The sequence below is a fragment of the Moschus berezovskii genome, chromosome 26 (genome assembly GCF_049115385.1).
Source record: "Moschus berezovskii isolate FMDL1 chromosome 26, NW_MosBer_1.0, whole genome shotgun sequence".
NCBI classification, from domain to species: Eukaryota; Metazoa; Chordata; class Mammalia; order Artiodactyla; family Moschidae; genus Moschus; species Moschus berezovskii.
The window spans coordinates 3,691,936-3,714,941 of NC_142485.1; the positions used below are offsets into that span (position 1 = coordinate 3,691,936).

Sequence of the window (23,006 nt, forward strand, 5' to 3'; positions counted from 1 at the left end):
ATATAATGGTCAGGAGTATTATTTTCATCACTAAACAACAAGACTGGTGTGTGTGCTATTTGCTCAGTCGTGTCTGACTCTTTGCGACCCCGTGGACTGTAGGCCACCAGGCTCCTCTGCCATTGGAATTCTCCAGGCAAGAATCCTGGAGTGGGTAGCCATTCCTGTCTCCAGATCTTCCTGACCCAGGGATCAAATCCGGGTCTCCTGCTTTGCAGGCAGATTCTTATCTGTCTGAGCCACCAGGGTGGCAGGACATATTTCCATTCATTTGACAGAGTGGAAACTGAGTAGATGGTTTTTTCACCCTGATGTAGTTACTAAGGGAAGATGTTAGTATTGAAATTTCAGCTCTTGACTTGCTATTGTAGAACCTGCCTGTCTTACTTCCCCCAACTGCTTTTCTAAGTAGAGAATTATTTTAATGTTTTGAAAGTTTTGGGCAACTAAGTATGTGTTTCAACACAAATTCTAAGATCACTGTGATGATTTATCTGTTTTCCCAAAGATGTGCCTAATTTAATGCTACTTCATATATTTATTTTAATCAGTATGTTTCCTTAGAAGAAAAAAATGCTTATTAACATTTTATGTTTTTTTATGAATATCATTTATGCTTTGCATGAATATCACGTAGCGGCTCATTTTACGTATGCTTCAATTTAATCACCCGCAGCATGTAGATCCATTTTCCCTTAATTTACTGTGTTAAGATGATTATTTCATTGTAATTCACACTGATGGACTCGGTTTGAAAAGCTGAGTGCTTGTTTGAGTGGAATGACTTTGACATTCAACAGCTATAGTATGCTTTATTCTAGAATAACATATCAGAGATTAATTTTATAACAGATTTCCCTAATAATAGGAATAATGAATGAGTGATTGAGTCATTTGCATTTACTTTGCTTTTTCACCTTTAAGAGCAACTAATGCAAAGTCTAGATGGTGCCACAATTGATGCCAATTTCAGAAGGTTTATTCTTTGTTCATTAAAGGCTCCAGTTCTTCACTTATACTTGAAAGTATTATGAAGTATGATTAAAGGTAAAAAGTTCAGACAAAGTACTGATACATGTAACGACATGGAAGAACCTCAAAAACAGTGTGTCAGTCTTATTGTAGGATTCCACTTTCGTGCAGTGTTCAGTAAAAGCGAGTCAGTGTGGGCAGAAAGTAGGTGAGTTGTCGCCAGGGGCTGGGTCCAGGAATGAAAAATAACTGTAAATCAGCTCAAAGTTTCCCTGGGGGAGATGGAAACATTCTAAAATAAGCTGTGGTCACGGTTGTATTAACACAACTCTGTAAACAGACTAACAGTTATGGAATGGTATACTTGGAGGAATTTTACAATAGGTAAACTATATCTCAACAAAGTTTTACCAAAAGATATGTGAGGTTATAAACAGTCTGAGGTAATTCAAACTTATTGTCAACAGGAAGAAAGTTAATAAACTCATATCATTTATATATCAATACTATGTAGGTTTCCTTGATCTAATGTAGGATACACCCCAAGAGGAAGACATGACTTTGAAATTTGCAACCCAACTAAAAGAACATCAACAAGTAGATGGTAAACATGGAGGAAAATGGAGTTATTATTTCTGAAACAACATAAGTTAGGCTCTTTAGTCTTCTCTAAGATAAAGGCCAGTCGATAGCATTTTCACCATTGCTTGGTCATCAGTAGGTTTGAGGCTCATTTCAAGCCTAAGCTCAAAGCTCTTCCAACATTCCTATTTGGAAATCTCATGCAGGAAGCAGGGTGGTTCATCTAACTTCTTACCATCAGCACATAGTTTAGTGCTAGGCACAGAGAACACAGGAAAACACGTCTGATGTAAATTGAGATAAAGTCACAGTCAGTGAGGAGCCAGGCATGTTCAAAGCCATGATAATACTTTAATAAAGTTTCATGACAGCATGAGAAAGACCTGATTCCTCGTGACGGGCAGTGGAGAATCCCAGAGGAAGTGATGTTTAAACTGGGCCTTGAAGGATGAGGGGAATAAAGTACGATTTGTAAATATTTTCAAAAATAAAACCTACTTCATGCTGGTACACTGAAAACCAGATCTACAACTGGTGAATCAAAATTCTTCATTCTATGTCAAGTGCCAAAATAGCTGAGAAATACACTACAAGTATCAAGAGTAACCTAAAATATATCCCAATCTTGGTTGTCTTGTAATTTACTATGGTTTGAGCTGTGGGGCGGGGGGGAAGAATGTCCAGTTAAACAGGACAAGAGACCAAAGAGGCCGTATGTCTTTGCTATCCTCAGAAAAGTCTCTGGATGGCAGAGAATCTGCTTTCTGTCTTGCTACAAACAGAGACGCCCCCAGGCAAGCATCCTTCTGTCATTCCAACCTTAAAGAGGTCACAGGTGACAAAACAGCCAATAACATTCATTCCTGAGACATTCGCCCTCAGAACACGGAATGGATGCTTCACAAAAGTACTCAGACATAGAACAGACGGTGCTTGTCCAGGGCAGGGAAAGTGGGAGCAGGGTGGGGTGGGGGCTGGGGTTAGTGGGTGTAAACTATCCTACAGAGTGGAGAAACAGCAAGCCTACTGTGTGGCATAGGCAGTGCTATTCGGTATCCTGGGATAAACCGCAATGGAAAAGAAAAAACGAGGAGTCAGACTTCCCTGGTGGCCCTGTGGTTGAGAGCCCTCCTACTAACGCAGGGGACGCGGGTTCCATCCCCGGTCCCGGAAGATCCTACACGCCGCAGGGCGCCTGAGCCCGTGCTCCAGAGGCAGTGCTCTGCAAACAGGAACCCGCGCCCCTCAACCAGAGAAAGCCAATGTACAGCAATGAAGAGCCAGGGCAGCTGAAAGGGAATGCAATAATCAAATTTCAAAAACAATAAGAAGAGAGACAGAAAGATGCGGGTGTTTGGAAGACGGGAAACTTCCCGAATCACATACTTAAATTCAAATGTTTATAGGAACAAGTATCAGGTGATACAATTTTAAAAAGAATTTTGCCCAATATGCACAGGCTGATCCTGATCATGAAGAAACGTCCGTCAAACCCAAACCGAGGGACATTCTCCGAAAGACTCGGCCTGCGTTCTTCACAAACGACAAGTGCCGTGCAGACCGTGGAAGGCTGTGGACAGTGTAAAGCAGGCCGAGCAGACACGGAGACACAACGAAAGGCACACCCCGGCCGGCGCGGCCGGAAAACAAGGCTGGGGTAAGGAGCGGAGGGGCCGGGCGCAGGGCTGCTGGGCACGGAGTTGCCATTCGGTCCTGGTCTCCGCCGCAACCTTTCCTCCGGGGGGAGGGGGGGGTGAAGTGAAAGTCGCCCAGTCCTGTCCAGCTCTTTGCGACCCCGTGGACTCTACAGTCCTTAGAATTCTCCAGGCCAGAATACTGGAGTGAGTAGCCTTTCCCTTCTCCAGGGGATCTTCCCAACCCAGGGATCGAACCCAGGTCCCCTGCATCGTGGATGGATTCTTTACCAGCTGAGCCACAAGGGCAGCCCAAAAATACTGGAGTGGGTAGCCTATCCCTTCTCCAGGGGATCCTCCGACCCAGGAACTGAACTGGGGTCTCCTGCATTGCAGGCGGATTCTTTACCAACTGAGCTATGAGGGTGGAGTTCAGTTCAGTTCAGTCGCTCAGTCGTGTCCGACTCTCTGCGACCCCATGAATCACAGCACGCCAGGCCTCCCTGTCCATCACCAACTCCCGGAGTTCACTCAGACTCATGTCCACAGAGACAATTTGTGAAATTTGAATGAAATCTGTAGTTTAGATAATAGTACACATCAACGTTACATTTCCTCATCTTGATCACTGTCCCTTGGTTTTCTAAGAGAATTTCTTTGCTTTTAGGAGACACACTGAAATATTTAAAGGGACATGCCATCTGCAACTTACTCTCAAACAGTTCTGAAAACCAATAACACATATATGCACAAACACATGGAGTTCACACGCACAGAATAATACAGCAGATGTGGCAACATGGCACAGTTGGTGAGTCCACGTGAAGGCTGTACGGGCACTCTCTGCACCATTCATTTCCACTTTTTAGTGAAGCTGAGATCACTGTAAAAGCAAATGGAGAGAAATTTATAGAATTGCCTTTGCAGATTTTCTAAGAAAACACACCACTCATTCAAACTTCAGACACGATGGTCTCCTGCCACCGATTTTCTTTTTCCAATTCAACGTTTAAAAACAGAAACCAAAACGAAGAAAGCAAACGAAAAAACAGAAACCCACCTCCAAAGTAAGCAGATTTGGTGGTAAACATGATCAATCTGACAGGCACAGAAGCATGGAATCACTAAGCTGTGCACCAGGAACTGGCACAGGGTTTTGGGTCGATTCGAAAACAAAGGAAAACCTCACAGGAAAAGAGATCAGATATGCCCTTACCAGAGACAGCGGGGCCGGGCGGGGGGAAGGGGGAGCTGGGTCAGGGTGGCCATAGGTATACGTTTCCAGCAATAAGGTAAATAAGTATCAGGGATGTTATTTACAGCATGGCAAATATAGCCATTCCCTTCTCCAGGGGATCTTCCCAACCCAGGGATCAAACCCAGGTCTCTTGCATTGTAGGCAGATTCTTTACCGTCTGAGCCACTAAGGAAGCCCCATGATTAACATCATTGTATGTTATAGGTGAAAGTTGTTAAGAGAGTAAATCCAAAGAATACTCCTCACAAGGAAAAATATTTGTTTTTATTTCTTTAATTTTGTCTCTGTGTGGGATGAGGGATGTTTATTAAGCTTGTGGTCATCCTTTCATTATGTGAGTCAAATCATGCTGTACACATTAAACTTATACAGTGCTGAATGTCAATTACATCTCAATAGAAGTGGAAGTGGAGAAGGCAATGGCACCCCACTCCAGTACTCTTGCCTGGAAAATCCCATGGATGGAGGGGCCTGGTAGGCTGCAGTCCATGGGGTCACTAAGAGTCGGACATGACTGAGCGACTTCACTTTCACTTTTCACTTTCATGCATTGGAGAAGGAAATGACAACCCACTCCAGTGTTCTTGCCTGGAGAATCCCAGGGACGGGGGAGCCTGGTGGGCTGCCATCTATGGGGTTGCAGAGAGTCGGACACGACTGAAGCGACTTAGCAGCAGCAGCAGCAGAAGTGGAAGAAAAAATTGAAAAGTAAGCCAATTTGCAATAAAACAAGAAGCAGAGTTCAATAGCCTTTGACTCATCTGAGTAAAGAATGTCAGATTGATTACTGTTATTTTCTTACTTTTGTAGTGATCACCACTATTCATAATATTCTGCATTCTTAAAGGCTTATGTTCTTAATTTTACAAAATATTTTAAAACATAAGAATGAACATTTATTTCCTTTGTTTGTGGAAGAAATGAGATTCAGACATAGAATGATCACTTCAAAACCAAGTTAAGAATAAGCATATCATGTGTAACCAGAAAGGGATAACAGGAAAGGACTATCCCCATGTCCAATCATGAATATTAAATGAGATGAACCCATTTCAGACACTTGTTCCCTTGGAAACAGTCATCTGAAACTCCTGCAAAAATTAACATGTATTTTTTTCCCTGTAAAGGGCAGAAGCTTCTTTTACTTACATAGTTTTGACCTTTACTTTTATATCTTAGGCTTATTATAAGACGTTCTTTCTGGAGTCAGGCAAACAAAGCGCCATATAAGCTTCTTTTCATTAGCTCTGAGGCTCAGCTTACAATAGTATGGCCTTTGCAGCTAGCTGCACGTTATGGGGCAAATATGAGCAGGGAGTCAGGGTAAAACCTGCCGCTCGCTGATAAACCGTCCATCCCCAGACAGCATTCTAGCTCAGGCTGCGTGACTTCCCAGCATGGCTAATTGAGTTAAATAGTCATATTGGCAATATAGTTCTATATTTTAAGAGGCAGTAAATGTGAATGAAGTCAAGTTTCTTGTTTAAGCCAAATCAACAAATGTCATGAGGATAGCCATTCACCAGAGGCAACAGTTCTATAGCAGTCGATGCTGTGGAGCAGGGCTTTGGTCCGTGAAGGATTTCTGACACTCTTTCCAAAGCCTGGCTGGTTCTGGATTTCTGGTATCTTTGCAGAGAAACAGTTCGAGTCAAAGAGGCTGAACTGGTTCAGAACCAAGGCTAATTTCTAAAGGCATTACTCACAGACAGGACTAACCACTCGTGTATCAATGCAGGTAACAAGTGCAGGCGAAATGGTCCCCAGGAGACCTGCCCGCTTTGTCTGTGACACCGCTACCAGGTAATGCTCTTGGCATAGAGTTTCTGCTTCTCTAGGGCTCTCAAAACCCAGAGGCTCTGCCATGCAGAGGGAAGGAGAGAGGGCAGTACCGGTTCCCAACACCTTCTCGGGGAGAAGTTTATTATAGGCAGGAGTAGGTTTTCAGAAGCAGAAAGGGGAAGAGGCCCAGACCTACTCAAGAACTGAGAACAGATTGAGGTTCCTCTATCCCTGGAGAAAGCTAGCCCAGAGTTCAGTAAGAACGCTCAAGAGGCAGAAGGTGACTGACCTTTCCCAAGTTGTCCTGGGGGTGGGGCTATGTTTTTATGATGCTAATAGCTTAGGTTTTGCAGGGCCAGTACTGGGCTTCCCTGGTGGCTCAGATGGTAAAGAGTCCGCCTGCCATGCAGGAGACCCAGGTTTGACTCTAAGTAGCACCCCACTCCAGTACTCTTGCCTGGAAAATCCCATGGACAGAGGAGCCTGGTAGGCTGCAGTCCGTGGGGTCGCTGAGGGTTGGACATGACTGAGTGACTTCACTTTCATGCATTGGAGAAGGAAATGGCAACCCACTCCAGTGTTCCTGCCTGGACAATCCCAGGGATGGGGGAGCCTGGTGGGCTGCCGTTCAAGGGGTCGCACAGAGTCAGACATGACTGAAGTGGCGCAGCAGCAGCAGCAGCAGCAGTATATTATCTTGTACCATGTCTTCTAAATCCATTCCTCCAGAAGATGTCCTGGAGAAAGGAATGGCTACCCACTCCAGTATTCTTGCCTAGAGAATTCCATGGACTGAGGAGCCTGGTGGGCTACAGTCCGTGGGGTCACAAAGAGTTGGACACAACTGAGCAACTAACACTTTCACTTTTTTTCACTTTCATTGATTTAACGTATTTTGCTCCGTTTTCCCCACAAGGGGAAATATGGTTATTGTACTGGAGGGCTACTTTGCTTTACTGTATTTTATTTTTTTCATTATTTTATATTTGTTTCTATCTTTTTTTTTGGCTGCCCTGCATGGCTTGTGGAATCTCAGAACCTCGACCAGGGATTGAACCTGGGCCATGAAGTGAAAGCCTGGGATCCTAACCACTAGACCACTGGGAACTCTCTAAAATGTCTAAATTTCAATTTATTTTTAATTAAAAAATTTTTTTGGAGTGTAGTTGATTTACAGTGTCATGCTAGTTTCAGGAGGGCCGCAACGTGAATCAGTTATACGTGTATTCATTCTCTTTCAGAGTCTTTTCCCATGTAGGTTATTACAGAATAATGAGCAGAGCTTCCTCTGCTCTACAGGAGGTCCTGTGGGTTACTTATTTTATAAACAATAGTGTATGTTAATCTCAAACTGCTAGTTCATCCCGCCCTCCCCTCATCCTTCCCCTTTGGCAACAGTAAGTCTGTTTTCAAAATCTGTGAGTCTGCTTCTGCTTTGTAAATACGTTCATTTATTATTTTTTTTAAATAAGATTCCACCAGTGACACCATACAATACTTGTCTTTCTCTGACGTCACTTGGTACGATCATCTCTAGGTCCATCCATGTTGCTGCAAATGTAACTATTTCATTCCTTGTTATGGCTGAGTGGTGTTCCATTGTTTGTATGTACCACATCTTCGTTATCCACTTCTCTGTCAATGGACATTTAGTTGGAGGGTAGGTTGATGTCCTTGTTTCTTTGTGGTTCACTGATCTTTGATTATGGTGTTTGTTGGAGAGAATCAGTGATTTGTCCAAGGTTAAATAGCCAGAAAGTGTCAGAGTCAAGAACCAAATCATGGTCTTCTGTCAAAACATTCCCTACGTGCCTGCTACAGGCTGGGCAACACCTCCAAACTTGATGTTGTAGGCCTGCTGTGTAACGTGAGGGTTCTCAGAATGTCTTTTTTCAACTTTAGGTATAATTGACAAAGAAAGTTGCAAGATATTTAAAACATACATTGTGATCATTTGATATATTAATACAGTGTGAAAGGATTCCTCCCATCTAGTTAATTATGTGTGTGCATGGACATCTAAGTTTTATTCTCTTAGCATTTTTTTTTTTTTAAATTTTGGTCACACTGTGAGGCTTGCAGGATCTTAGTTTCCCTACCAGGGATTGAACCTGGGCCCTCAGCCGTGTAAGTGCAGAGTCCTAACCACTGGACGACCAGGAAATTCCCTTAGCGAATTTAAATCATACAGAAGAGTGTTATTAATCTTGGAATACACTGATAGCCAATGACCACTATGCCATTCATGCATCTGTCTAAATGTGACCGGAATGTCTGTATTTTCATCCTGTGTCAGGGTCAGCTCCTGGCCAGCGGTGAGGCCGGTGATGCCTGTTTTCAGGGCACCAAGTCTGCGGTGAACACACTCCTATTGTGCAGTGCGCAACCTGACAACCTCAGTCATGCTGACATAACTGAGCAACTAACTTTTATGGCTTCCCCAGTGGCCCAGGTGGTAAAGAATCTGCCTACAATGCAGGCGACGTGGGTTTGATCCCTGGGTCAGGAAGATCCTCTGGAGAAGGGAATGAACAGTTACAAGAGTATAGTGGTAAAGAACTTTGATGCTGAAACAGATTGCCTGGTGCAAATTTCATTTCAGTTCTTTCATAGTTTTCTTGGTTTTGTACTTAATTTTTTAAACTATTTAAAGAGTTTGAAAAAATACCTTGGTTGTTGCTATGGATTCTTTTCTTGGTCATTTAAGCCTGTCTTGTAGCTGTGTATGTGATGGTTCATGCTGCTTCTCTTCATTTATATGTATCTAGCTCATCAATTGGACTGCAAGGAGGTCAAACCCGTCAATCCTAAAGGAAATCAATCCTGAATATTCATTGGAAGGACTGATGCTGAAGCTAAAACTCCAATACTTTGGTCACGTGATGAGAAGAGCCGACTCATTAGAAAAGACCCTGATGCTGGGAAAGATTGAAGGCAGCAGAAGGGGATGACAGAGGATGAGATGGCTGGATGGCATCACCGACTTGAAGGGCATGCGTTTGAGTAAGCTCTGGGAGTTGGTGATGGACAGGGAGGCCTGGCGTGCTGTGGTTCATGGGGTCACAAAGAGTCGGACACGACTGAGCGACTGAACAACAGCAAGCTCATCAACGTATTTCAAGGTCCAAAAGGGTAACAAAACCGCAGGAGGGAGGCACCAAGCCAAGAACTTACTGATCTTTTCAGAACAGCTGTCAGAATCAGTCCTCACTCATCTCTCCTCAGCGGCAGGCACAGTACTCTGCACACATTAGCTTTCGTTTTCACCACACATCTGGAAACTTGGTATTTTTGTTATTGTTGTTGTCCAGGCGCCCAGTCATGTCCGACTCTCTTGTGACCCCATGGATTGGAATTTTCCAGGCAAGAACACTGGACTAGGTTGCCATTTCCTTTCTCCAGGGGATCTTCCTGACCCACGGGTCAAACTCGCATTTCCTGCCCGTGTCTCTTGCATTGGCAGGCCGGTTCTTTACTGCCGAGCCACTGGGGAAGCCGTTGGGTATTACTACCTCATTCAAAATTAAGTGGACTCAGCTCAGAGAGGTTAAAAGAAAGAGTCAGCAGTCAGTTCAATTAAGTCTGTCTGACTGTGAAGCATAGGAGCTTAACATTAAAAAAAGAACGATACCAGTTATCCATTAATGGAACTGTAAGAAATGTTAAATGCTGTTGTATATCGAGCTAGTAATATCCTTTATTCCACGCTTTCCTTTCCAAGGTGGCTACTGTCACAGGGTGATGTGTCTCTGGGAACATTTTTCTCTGCACCTGTATGCTCACACAATTACAGACTTTTAAAACCAGATGTGGGATTACATGATAATGAATGGCTGCTTCTCCACTGTTTTCCTAATACCACTGTTTAAAAAAATCTGTTTTCCAGCGGATGCTTTATGTGTACCATAATTGGTTTGATCATTCCCCTCTGGATCGACATGTGGATTGTTTCCAATTTCTCAGTTATAAAAACAAAGGTGCAAAGAAAACTTTTGAACACAGAGCTTTGTGCCCTTGGGTACTGTATTTCCATGGGACAGACTATTTTAAGAGGGACAGCAGGGTCAAGGCATACCTGCATTTTACATTGTAACAGACGCTGCTGCTCTTAGTCACTCAGTTGTGTCCAACTCTTTGTGACCCCATGGACTGTAGCCTGCCAGGCTCCTCTGTCCATGGGGATGGTCCAGGCAAGAATACTGGAGCGGGTTGCCATGCCCTCCTTCAGAGGATTTCCCCGACCCAGGGATTGAACCCAGGTCGATCCACAATGCAGGCGGATTCTTTACCGTCTGAACCACCAGGGAAGCCCAGCAGATGCTGCTTCATTGGCCTCAAAAAGCCCATGGTCCCCCCACTGCCCGATGCTGCATCTCAGTGAAAACTGCTGTCAGGTGGAACAGAGCTTTGAATTTCTGAGGTTTGCTTGCTGTCAACATTGCCATTGCTGTTCTCTGTTTCCCTCCCCTCCACTCGAGCTGATGGCTTTTCTTTCTTCACTAGCCTTCCTATTTCTGGCTGCCCTGGGCCACTGATGGGTGTGCTTCCCTGCCTTTGAAGTATCAGATCTCAGAGCTCTCCATGCGCCAGAAGCTGGTGGAGAGCACTTACTCTGCTGCTGATGACCGAGCCTCCCCGGTGCCCTTGAGGCGTAGGAGTCCTGGCGCTCTCCTGATGGATGGGGAGCCAGGGCAGAGAGGAGAGCGGAGATGCATGAGCAGATGGTCTCTTGGTGGAAGGGCTCAAGCCTTTTAATCCCCACCTTCTCAAACACTCACCAACCTGAAGATGTCCTTGTATTTCACTTAAGGACAAAGATAGCGGTCATGTGCTGAGAACCTGAATGTCTAACTTGAAGGATTATAAAGCTCACCATGACTTGACTTCACGTCTCTTAGTTTTAGACCACTTTGTTATTTTGGTAGATGAGACTTATACAGCATTTAAAATGGTCGTCACTGGTTTGAGTCATTTCCCCCTCCCCCCTCCTTCTGAAGAGCATGAATTAATAGTCTGTCCTTTGTGAACACAAGAAATAGTTTTAAAAATTTACTTTAACTCGTCTAAATCTTGGGGATTGGTTTAACAAATGATACTTATAAGCAAGGATAATCTATAGCCAATAAAAGTCAGTATTCAGAAGGATATTTAATGACAAAGGAACATGTGGATGATATAGTTAAGCCTGAACAGTTGGTTAAAAGTGATTCCAAGTCTGTAAAAAAATAGATACACACAGCAGAAAGACTGAAATATAATCAAGGTCTACATATCCTTTGAGGATGGAATTACAAATGATTTTTAAAACTCATTTCTGTTGAACTTTTGGGAAATCTTCATTCCTTGTACATGGGAGGCTTTTATAGTGAGAGAAAGCACCTTGTCAGTAAGATTATTGTGACTGTCTTTTCTTGTCTTCCTGGGCATCTGAGATTCACTTCTCTTGCTGTCAAGCACAGAGCAGACCTACAGAGAAAATTCAGTGAGCTCCCCAGATTGCTGCTTTTCCCTAATTCCAGGAAAAAATGGGTCATTCTCTGCCTTGTTTTTCCCACTAGGTTCGAGCATTTCAGGAAGCTCTGTGACAGACACCAAGGGCAAACATCCAGGGAGGGAGGGCTGGCTGTCTGGCTTCCGCAGGGCTGGCAAGATCCAGCTCCAGGGGTGCATGCACCTGGCCAGGACCCATCCCCGTGGGGTTAGTGGGACTGTGGTCTCCAGGGAGAAGCTCAGGAGGGCACAGAGGGTTGAGAGGAGAAGCCTTGCAAGAACTTGAAAGAGGAGCTGGACTCCAGTCAGACAGAGTGGGATTCTCAAGAAGGGTTCAAGTCCCAGAAGGATGTTACTGGATGGCGTGAGTAAGCAGCACACCCAGCTGGCAATTAAGATAAGCCACGTCTAAAGAAAAGGAAACACCAAGAAGGAGACTCGGGGGCTCCCCAGGTGCACTCAAGGAAGGGAATCGTCGTTCAGTCACTACGTCGTGTCCAGCTCTTTGCGGCCCCAAGGACTGCAGCACACCAGGCTCCCCTGTCCTTCACTCTCTCCCAGACTTTGCCCAGAGTCGTGTCTGTTAGTCAGTGGTGCTATCCAACCACCTCATCCTCTGCTGCCCTCCTCTCCTTTTGCTTTCAGTCTTTCCCAACATCAGGGTCTCTTCCAATGCGTCCGCTCTTTGCATCAGGTGGCCAAAGTATTGGAGCTTCAGCTTCAGCATCAGCCCTTCCAATGAATATTCAGGACTGATTTCCTTTAGGATGGACTGGTTGGATCGCCTTGCAGTCCAAGGGGCTCTCAAGAGTCTTTTCAACACCACAGTTCAAAAGCATCAATTCTTCATCCAGCTCTCAGCCTTCTTCACGGTCCAGCTCTCACATCCGTGCATGACTATGGATGCACATTCCCCGGTGTCCACCAGGTGGCAGACCCTTTCCTTTACTGGTGCCGAGGCACCTCCTGACGCTCACGCCTTAAGGATCTCTTAGGAGTGGTTGAAATACAGATTCCTGGGCCCCTTTCCAGAACTTCCAGTTCAGTTCTCTGGGGCCTGAGATTCTGCATTTCTAAGAAGGTCCAGACTCTGGGAGGGGAGGAGGTGGGCGCGAGTCGGGTGGTCCTCACGGCTGAGCAATCAATTCACATTGTGGCAAAAAACTCCGTGGAGGTGTAGCGTGGCTGGGGGGAGGGAATGGGAGCGCTTGCTTCGGGTTGGAAAGAGCCTCCGGCTGTAGAGTAGATTTCAACTCTGGGATCTGTAGCAGAATATCAGGGCTCCAGGGCGCTCTTTTTATTTAAATATGTTACCAGTTCGTTTCCTTAGAATAACTGTAACACATAGGAGCACACGTACGCCTAGACTGAAATAAAAACAGCATTGAGATCAACCCGAGAAAGAAGACATTTGGTACCTACCAAAAATAAGCCTAAAGAAAAACATTAAGAACGCTACAAAGCATAAATCAGTAAATCTCAAACAATTTACAAAACAGCCAGTCTGGGACGGCCCAGTCCTTGGTTCTGCGGCCGCAGACTCATACATGGGCTCTGGACTGCCTGACTGATTGGTGAGTCTGACAAGATCCAACTAGAGTCTCCACTGTCCAGTGAGATGGATCCACTGAGCACGCCTTTGAATGCCAGTGGCAGTGCTTTTTGGTAATGACAGTTTGTAAAGCTTCCTCTGTTTCTGTACTTGCATCAACAGAGACAGGTAGGAAGTAAGAGTCTGCAGCAGGGCCCCCAACCACAGGGGTTCCCTCAGCGGCTCATTGGTAAAGAATTAGCCTGTAGGAAACACGAGTTCCATCCCTGGGTTGAAAGATTCCTTGGAGAAAGAAATGGCAACCCGCTCCAGTATTTTTGCCGGGAAATTCCATGGACAGAGAAGCCTTGTGGGTTACAGTCCCTGGGGTCAAAAAGAGTTGGACACGATTTAGCAACTAAACAACAATCCAACCATGAACCACACTCAGAGGCGCCTTGCTCTAGACTGGCTAGATCACTGATTTGGGAGATGAGTTTTAGCACAACTTCAAGCCGTCTATTGTTCTTTTGGCTTCTCCACTGCAGACCCTTGACGTTTTGTATCCTTTAAGGGTTGGTTGCTATTGTTGTTTAGTCACGCAGTCATGTCTGACTCTTTGTGGCCCCATGGACTGCAGCACACCAGGCTTCCCTGTCCTTCAGTATCTTGAGAGTGGGGTCAAACTCATGTCCATTGAGTCGGCGATGCCATCCAACCATCTCATCCTCTGTCGTCCCCTTCTCCTCCTGCCCTCAGTCTTTCCCAGCAACGGTATCTTTTCCAATGAGTGGGCTCTTCACATCAGGTGGCCAAAGGGTTACTTGGTTCTCCTCAGTTCTACTTGGGGTCCTGGAAATGGGGGAACTTGGATGGATTTTTGGCTCTGCTGCTGTTTTTTCTTCAGGGCTGTGAAGGACAATGTCCTGCACTTAGTAGCCACTTAATAAACACAGATGGGATGCACGGAATGGCAGCTGGGAAAGAGATGCCTAGCATGCCCGCAGGCTAGACAGAGAGAGCCCGGAGGTCAGTGCCCAGCCTGGGCAAGAGCGCTCTTCTCAAAGTGCCTGGGAAAAGGCAGCTGGCAAGCTGAGCACACGGAGAGCACCCAACTCCGGAAAGAAAAGCATCTAATCCAGATGTCTCCCCGGCCTCTCCGCCGCCCCATCAAACACGGGTGTCCACTGGGAAGGAGTGAAGTTACAAGGTGTTGGCCATGACTGCGTAGGCGTCCCCAGACTCTCCATGCTGAACCAAGGCACTGCTTCGCGTCCATGCCAAGGAGAATCCTGGTGGTTGCTCTGGAAACTACAGGAACATTTACTTCTGTTGTGTTCCTTTTACAACTAGAATCCGGAGGAAGGGCTTTCATTCAAGAGTTTAATTACATTTTCCTATGAAACATTTCTCTGCCTTGCAGCAAAAGAGAGTTGAATGAATGCAAAAATGGACGGTCAAGTCTAACCTGCCCGAAACTTCACGCCCCACGCCACCCCAAATATCCTGGTCTCCTCCTTCCCCCACCAGAGCGCGGCCCAGGGGGCCTGTGTGATTTAAAGATGCTGAGCCAGTAAGAGTGCTCACAGCAAGGATGACACTGACGCTCAGAGACCATGATGAGGGGTGCTGTGCCAAGTGCTTCAATAGCGACACGTTATCTAATTCAATTCTGTCAGCAATCACACAGCTTTGCTCAAGGATGGATAGTGGAAAGGGTGAGAGTCTAGCCCAAATACGGTAGACTCAAAAATCCGCGAACTTAATCACTGTATTTACAAGCAGTAGGGTCTTGGAAACCAAACAGAAACTCTTTCAGTTTTCTCTCAAGGTTTACCAATAAACTGGAAAGTGTACAGCTGTCAAAAACTCTAGATGTGCAAGGCCAAGATTTCTCACAAATGACAGAGACGGATCCATGAATGAGGGAACAAATATGGGCACCAATCAGGAATAAATCAAATTTAGTTTGTGGGTCCTTAGATTATGAGGGTACTGCAGTTCCCTGAAAACCAAGGCATTTCACTGTAAACCAAGGACTGACGTGTTTTTGATGCCAGCTCCTAAAATTTGAAGCTACGATATGGTTACAGAGTTTAAGATTAACTCTCGATTGTATTTCAAACAAATGTGCACGTGCGCGCGCACACACACACACACACACACACACACACACCTGTTCTATATCCCGACTCCTTTGGAAAAACTTATTTTGCTCTTTTCTAAATATCCCTTTCAATTTCTCAGTCTCCTAAGTAATAAAGATGAGAGTTCAAACACAGATCCTCCCCAAGAGAACATGGATGGTTTGGACTGCATTCAAATGAGAGCTCATACCACTATTTTATTATTTGTTTAGATAATCCTGTTTTCATTTGAGACAATCTGCACACCCAGCTTCCCAGGTCAACTGGTGCTTCCAAGAAGCTTTTCAAGTTTTCAAAAAAGTTAAAGGACCAGCAGTTTTTTGAGAAGGATGACAGAATCATTTGTTTATGCTCAATTTAGAACAGTTTGCAAAGGTCCTATATGGCTCATATTTAGGGCTCTTTACAAACTTTCATTAATATATCTTGATATGTGATGGGCAGATTTTCAAACACACCGTTTGAAATTTTATCACGCTAACACAATATTGTAAATCAACATACTTTCACCTAAGAACTTGATCATGAATTAAAGTCCTCAAAGAAAATGGAAAAAGACTTTATTTTTTTTTAAATGCTAAATTGAAAAAAGGTGGAGGGTCACATGAACTTGGACATTTAAAGACACAAACTGATTTAAGAAGCAAAGATTTTGGGAAGCCCTAAGACCATAAAGCGATCAACACAAAGACATCTGTCGGGGCGGAGGCGACCTGAGGTAAAGACCAGTTAAATCTAATGCAATCAGAAACTTAGGCCAGTTTAACATTTTTTTATGAGGTGACAACCCCATAACACCATAATCTCGCCTTTCAGGTTGATGACACAGGACTTAATGAGTCAAAGAAAACAACTTCGAACCTCTCTTTTGAACACGAACTGTCTATTTAGGTTAAAGGTAGATTTGGAGATCCTATTAGCTACTGGCACAACTGGGAAAAGTCATGTACACACACGCGCGCGCGTACACACACACACACACTTCAAAGCAAGTGGTTATGTAATGCTGGCAGTGTCTGTTTCTGCTCAGCTTCAAAACCAGAACCGAAGCCAAAACTAACAACCCTCCTGCTCATTAGAGAAAGAAAAATGTCTTCTTCCCCGAGTGGCCCCAGCAGAAAGCTGAAATTAACTGCCCTCCTCCGAAACCCACTTCTTTTATGCTTCATAGAAAGGTAACGGCCCTTTGGAAGGGAGCTGCCGGAAAGCACGTGGACAGCGTACCTGCGCTCAGGGGAGACCGAGCACAGTCACAACAGAGACGCCTTTTCCTCGTGGCAGCCCGGGGCTCACAAACATCTGGTTACCTTTGCATTTCTTCTCCTCCGTCTGGAAGGTCTGGGCGCTGGGCGCGCTCTGATCGCTCACGTCATCGTGGTCCAGATGGAATATGGAGCTCGTCCAGGAGGCCTGGATGAGGGGCGACTGCTCATGTTTCAGGGGCCCGCGCCGCTCCGGGTGGCTTTTCCGATGCAGGCAGGCTTCAGACATTCCCACGAGCTTCCACTCCGGCTCGCCGTCTGGACAAGGCTTCGGCTTGTCCCAGGCTGGAAGGCCATTTTCTGGAGGGTTGAAAAACACGACATGACGGGGCTGTTGGCACTGTCACGACGGGGCCGAGAGGAAGAGGTCTGGAAGGCAGGCGCTGCCCGGGCTCGTGGGGGCTGGCCGCGCTCCCGGACCCTTCCACCCGACAGCGGCGATAAGACGCACCGGGGGCGGCCTCGGGCGCGGAGCCCCCGGCGCTGGACTGCCTGCCGAGGAATCAACGCGTTTCCCCCGATTTTTAGTGCCTAGAAAGACATCGGCTTCTCCACTGAAAGGCCGCCCTCTCGCCAGCCCCGCTCCCGATGGCAGTGGCTTGGGAGCAAATGGGCACCGATTGATGACACTGCTTAGATGACCATGTGAGGTCTCGAGGGTCAGGGTTGGTCGTGGACACTTTTCAGATCCTCGGGACACACAACGTCCAGGATGCGGCCTTGTTTGACTTGGGTGTTATCACCGACTGACCTGAGGGGCACCCTGTTCCCTGAGAGGGACATGCCACGTGGCTACATGAGAGTGACAACTCGGGCTGCTTGGCACCTTCCACCCCCAACAGGCTGGCATAAGGGGCTGGGTCTTGCAAGGGAAACTGTGTCAGTGGTTTCCATGTCTTCCCGAACAGGCGAGATGAGACAAAAGGAGGTCAGCAGCCTGTGCTTTAGTTGTGGGGCGAATTAAGAGCTCTGATGACAGAAAGAAAAGCCCGGCTCTCTTGCGCTGAGATACAGGCAGTTAACGCTTCCTGTGTGTGATGTGCTTTTCTCTACTCAGTTTCGAGGGGCTTGAAGGTCTGCCCTCGAGAGAAAGGGAAACAACTGGGTAATATAAGGAAAATGTTCTCACACCAACTTTCCCTGGGGGCAAATTTTACCTCCTTGACTATCTTTTCTGAACACGGATATAAGGAAGAGAGTAAAAAGAGTAAGCTAATATAGATGATTTGTAGATGCAGTCAGATTAAAAAGCATAATCCATCTGGTCACCCATACTTCCAGAAATTCTGTCTGTCGAAATAGGAAAAAACACAAATAGAGCTCTACTTTTAAGTGATTAGAGACAGTGATGGAAAGATTGACTGATAAGTGAATTTTCTTTTATGCTGAAATGACCAAAGGACGGTAGATATCCATATTGGAGAGACAGGTCCGCCCTGATCTATGCGCAGTACTGGGAATTGAAAGCTGCTTTTCAGACATTTAAGATAAATTTTAAACTGCTTAATGCAAGAGTTAAACCTGCTTTCGGTTTTCACCAGCCCCCTCTGTAAAGCTGCTAGATGTCTTCAGAGATGTTGGTTAGGGTGGTTTCCCTAAAGGTGTCATCTGCTCCCAGTCCCCTTTGGAAGCTGTGTTTACCATTCCTGGTCTTGGGACCACCTCGAGGAAGTCCTCACTCCCATCCACTTCATTTCTAGTACAGGAGAAGACTGCGGACAAAATCACAGCAAGGCAGTAATAACCAACAGTCAATTTCTCTGTCACAGTAAGTGGAAATACTGCAGCTTGAAACACCCTCACTTGGCCAGTAAGAAATGATCCCCTTAAAAAAAATTATACAATGCTTGGGATGTAACATTTGATCTTATTCAGAGAAGAGCCCTGAAAATTCACTCTGTGCTCAGATCTGTGCTCGGCATTGTGTGAGGGGTGGGCTTGTTCTCCTTAGTTTAGGTGACATTATTCAATCAATGCATGGTGAATCCTACAGGTCAGGACTCCACCATGCCAGCTACGGCTGGTGCAGTTATGGGCACTTATTCTCACTTCCCATGAAAAGAAAACAAAGGATTAGGATTTTGAGAGATTGTATGGCATTTCAGATGAAACATAGCTATGCAGAATTCTTTCAAGGACCTAGTATCCATGAAGGTTTGACGTTTTCATGAGCTGAATATAAAGTCACTGAATGCAAGGATTAACTCTGCAAAAGGAGTTTCATTCTGTCTCTACTGATGTGAGACGCGTTCTCACCCATGTGTGTTTCTAGGATGTCTACTCAATCGTCACGGACTCTAAATCCTCAGTAAATTACATTGTGCAATGTTCCTTTGTAAGTAATGTTAAAGTTATTACAGTGCTTTTGTAGAGCCTCCAACATTTGATTTTTCTGCAGAAGTTCTTAAAATGTGGTATTAATTCCCTTGACCGCCCAGAAATTAAGAAATACAGCCTAATGGGTAGAGAGTGCTCCCCAGTGAAGGGAACTAGTCGATACACGTGGATGGGAGACGCTGGAAGAGAGCTCACCAAGGGGGCGTTCTTCTTCATAGCACGGCCCATTAAAGCTTGCCCAGCACATCCCCTGGACCAACAAGAGTGGGGATTTCTTACAAGCGAGAGACGTTATTTTGAGGCTGAGACAAGGAATAAGATTGCCTTCCATTTTCCTAAGAAAAGAAGGTGGTTTGGGAAAAGAGTTCCATTCATTGGAGCCGTGTCCAGGCTCATGATTACGGTCTGCAATTACACTCATGATAGTGATATTCTGTTGCTCAGTTGGCAGGTTTTTTGGCTGGGGGACTGCTGGGATGAGAAGTCCTGGCTGGGTCACAGAAAAGCTCAAGAAGGATTTATTTAAGGAGGGTTCTCGGTTACCTTTCCAAGATGAACATAAAGTGTTAGCCACTCAATTGTGTCTGACTCTTTGCCACCCCATGGACTGTAGTCTGCCAGGCGCCTCTGTCCTTGGGATTCTCCAGACAAGAATACTGGAGTGGGCTGCCATGCCTTCCTCCAGGGGATCTTCCCGACCCAGGGATCGAACCTGAGTCTCTCATGTCTCCTGCGCTGGCAGGCGGGTTCTTTACCACTGCGCCACCTGGGAAGCCCAAAATTTTTTGGCTGTGCTAGGCAGCATGTGGGATTTTAGTTCCCAAGATGAAGAGGGCAAATATAATTCCTATTCCATTCCCAAGGAGGGATGAGACACCACCCCAGGCTTCTTCACCTCAGCTGACTGTGGGTGCTGTGCACTGTGTTACTTCCATGTTTGCTTAGCAACAAGGATTCCTGCTATTTCTATGCCTTTGGTTCCCCCTAAACTCAAACCAATGAGACCAAGCTTATTGAGATAGGATGGGGCCTGGGAATTTGGATATTTACCAAGTTTTCCAGAAGGTTCTGATACCCAGCAGAGTTTGAGATCCACAGGGTTAAGAAAATCTAAGGTAAGAAAACAAATTATTGGAAGATTTCAGATAAAGGTGCAGTTTCCTTCTCAGACTTGAATGTTTTACACGCCTTGGACTAAACTTGCATTATAATTAAAATACTCATCAATTGTTTTGGGATCTACTGCTCAAAGCATTAGATCTTGTAGATTGCAGGAATGGATGGAAATACACATTCACTCAAAAACCTGTCCTTCGGAGGATTACCTGGAACACAGATGTGCATAGTGGTGGAAACACATTTTTAAAGGGAGACTCTGGCAATGATAAAGTCTTATAGTTCCTGAAGTATGAGCTCCTAAATGGATCTCAGTTAACATCTGGCTTTTAATATTTCATATTCTAGGCATCAAGATAATTAATTTAATTGGGCAGTTATGAGGCAAATTGATAAATAAGTAGAATCAAAGAAAATAAAAACTAGAGGGGGCATGTGAACTGCAACGAAAATAAGCAGACACACATTGACCTGTGTGTCTCAGGGCATTTAGATTTGAATGATTGCATTTGTGTTAGATGACCATAATTCTAAGGGCTCAAATGACCCAGAACTGACCTTAAAGGGTTCTTTTCCAAAAAGAAACAAACATAAATCCCACAGAACTACCTACATCCTATCTCTGGAAATTTCATTAAAGATAATAGAAAATAAATGTGTCCATCCAAAAAAAGAATTATATGAAAATATGTAAGTATTTCAGGACACAAAAGCGAGCTGATATCACAGAAAAGTGCTAAGGCAAGGGAAACAGAGGTATTCCAGAGTGCTCAGTAAGGGGCTGCTGAGCAGGCTGGGGTTTCATGGCACAAATTATGAGTGTTGAGTTTGCATTAAAAGGCCATCAACACAAGGCACTGAGACCCCCAACCATATTCTGTATTCAGGGGATGTATATATAATACGCTTTGCACACCCAGCGAGTGTGCAGAATTATCATTTAAAGCACGAGGCCACTAAGGTCTCTGATTTCTGCTCACATTTTTTATTCCAACCCTAAGTTTTAGCCTTATGGAATTCTCAGACTATATACGCATCCACTGACTTTTATTTGTGGAGTCACGTAGAATAGGAGACTCATGTTTCGCTGAACATTGACTACGGACCAGGTATATAGAACTAACCACTTTGATTTACCTTCATGAACATCCCAGAAGTACACACTGTTCTACCGCCTGATTGACGGGGAAACTAAAATCCAGAGAAGCACTTCATCTGCTGCTTCATATCTTCTGTACTGTTAACTGATATGGTCTCATTGGTTGCCTTAGTTTGATGAATTGCCATTGACCTATTAATAGCCAGCATTTGATGACGACCTTGAAAGTTCTTTATACACTATGTTTATTGCCTTGCTCAATGTTCCCAGTCACTTGTTGATGTTCACAATTCATCTCCCAGCTTTTACTCCTGGAAACTTTATAAACAAGATCGCCGAAGGACCCTGCTCAGCCATCATCTAGTTATTTGAAACGCATCCTCAGAAGAGTTGTCGTGTGGGCAAAGTCATGCAAAATCAGCTTCCTTGTTCAGAGAGGCTGCCTTCCATCGCTGTGTGGTTTTGGCCTTCTTTCCCTGAGCACCTGCCTATTGGTTTTCCCTCTTGTTGAGCCCAGCCTCTCTGCCTGCGCGTGCAGGTGAATTTAGGTTTTTTATCTCAGAGGTTTTCCTCTCGTTTCTCTGGCAGTGGTTCTCAGTCCATTAAGGGAGCGAGACCAGGAAACTGCTGAGAGAGAAACAAACCTTTTCCTTACCCAGCTGTTCTCACTTCTCCAGTTTCCCTACCTATTCCATTAGGAAGTCACTATCTTCACGGAAAACAATCAGCGTAGCTGTGGAAAGCACAATAATTATTCTGAAACAGAACTCAATGCTCATCTCCTGGTAACTTAAAGCCATTAACGTTTTTTGTGAGTGTGTATTTAGAACCTTTAAACGAAATGCACATTCGTGTCTTTTAAAGTTTAGCCAGAAACAAAGTTAAAGACCAAACAACAAAATAACGTGTGTTCAAAGAGCTTGGTGGAAACTCCACTTGGAGAGTCGCTGCATGGAAATGAGGCAGGGAGCAGGGTCACGAGCTATGTCTAAGAATGACCCACACGGGGACAAGCTGACTGCTGGAACACCGACCACAGGCCCCAAAGGCTGGAAAAGGGCTTTCCAGAGAACACAATGGAATCTTCCCCTGGGAAGGGTCACTGGATTTCCATAATTCATACTGGATTTAATCAGAGAATCCTCAGATCAGATGACTCCAACATTGAGGTAATTATTTTAAAGGCCACAGAGATTCCATTTAGGATATTAAAGAGGCTACAGCTGTGGCAGAAACATTCCCATTAAAGAGCCACAAATGCACAGAAAAGGGAACAGATGTTTGTTGTCAGGATTAAGTTTCTCCTCTGTGAAAGTTCAGATCATAACATTTATTCTTGTTGCCAGTCTGAACCCACAGTTTTGAAAAAAACATTAGGTCATCTGTAACTCTGGCCTCGTTTTTGGTTCCCGAACTTGAAATACATTTTTCAAAAGGAGGAAATGCGTGTGCATCTTTTCTAACTTTGGAAACTAGGACGGGGGCATAATTTGTGGGTAAAGAACAAATTTTGAGATTTAGTAAGTAAAAAGACAAAATATGACTCGGGTAAATCCGAACAACTTTATACATCACACTTCAAAGGAGCCATTGCACGGCAGCAAACCACATACATTCTGTTAATGAATCACACTCAGAGATGGACAAACTGGACAAGAATATTCCTTGGTATGGATGAAACACAGTAACATTCAGGCTGACGGAGGTCCCTTCCTCTGGGTTTTCATAGAATCTCACGATCATTTTCCAGATACTGTTTTGCGCACATAAGTAAGGAGGATAGTCCCTTCATTTAC

The 23,006-nt window shown here is 44.9% G+C and overlaps 1 protein-coding gene across 8 annotated transcripts in view; it reads right to left on the reverse strand.

Moving 5' to 3' along the window:
- Window positions 1–23,006, reverse strand: part of THRB (thyroid hormone receptor beta) — a 432,236-nt gene that overhangs the window by 62,428 nt on the left and 346,802 nt on the right. For 7 of the 8 annotated variants that reach the window (XM_055416746.2, XM_055416741.2, XM_055416748.2 and 4 more), the window contains one exon: window positions 16,704–16,958. The exons of the other annotated variant lie outside the window; for it this stretch is intronic. In XM_055416746.2, the coding sequence (XP_055272721.1) occupies window positions 16,704–16,958 (255 nt within the window). The remainder of the gene's footprint in view (window positions 1–16,703; window positions 16,959–23,006) is intronic. 8 annotated transcript variants of the gene reach the window in all.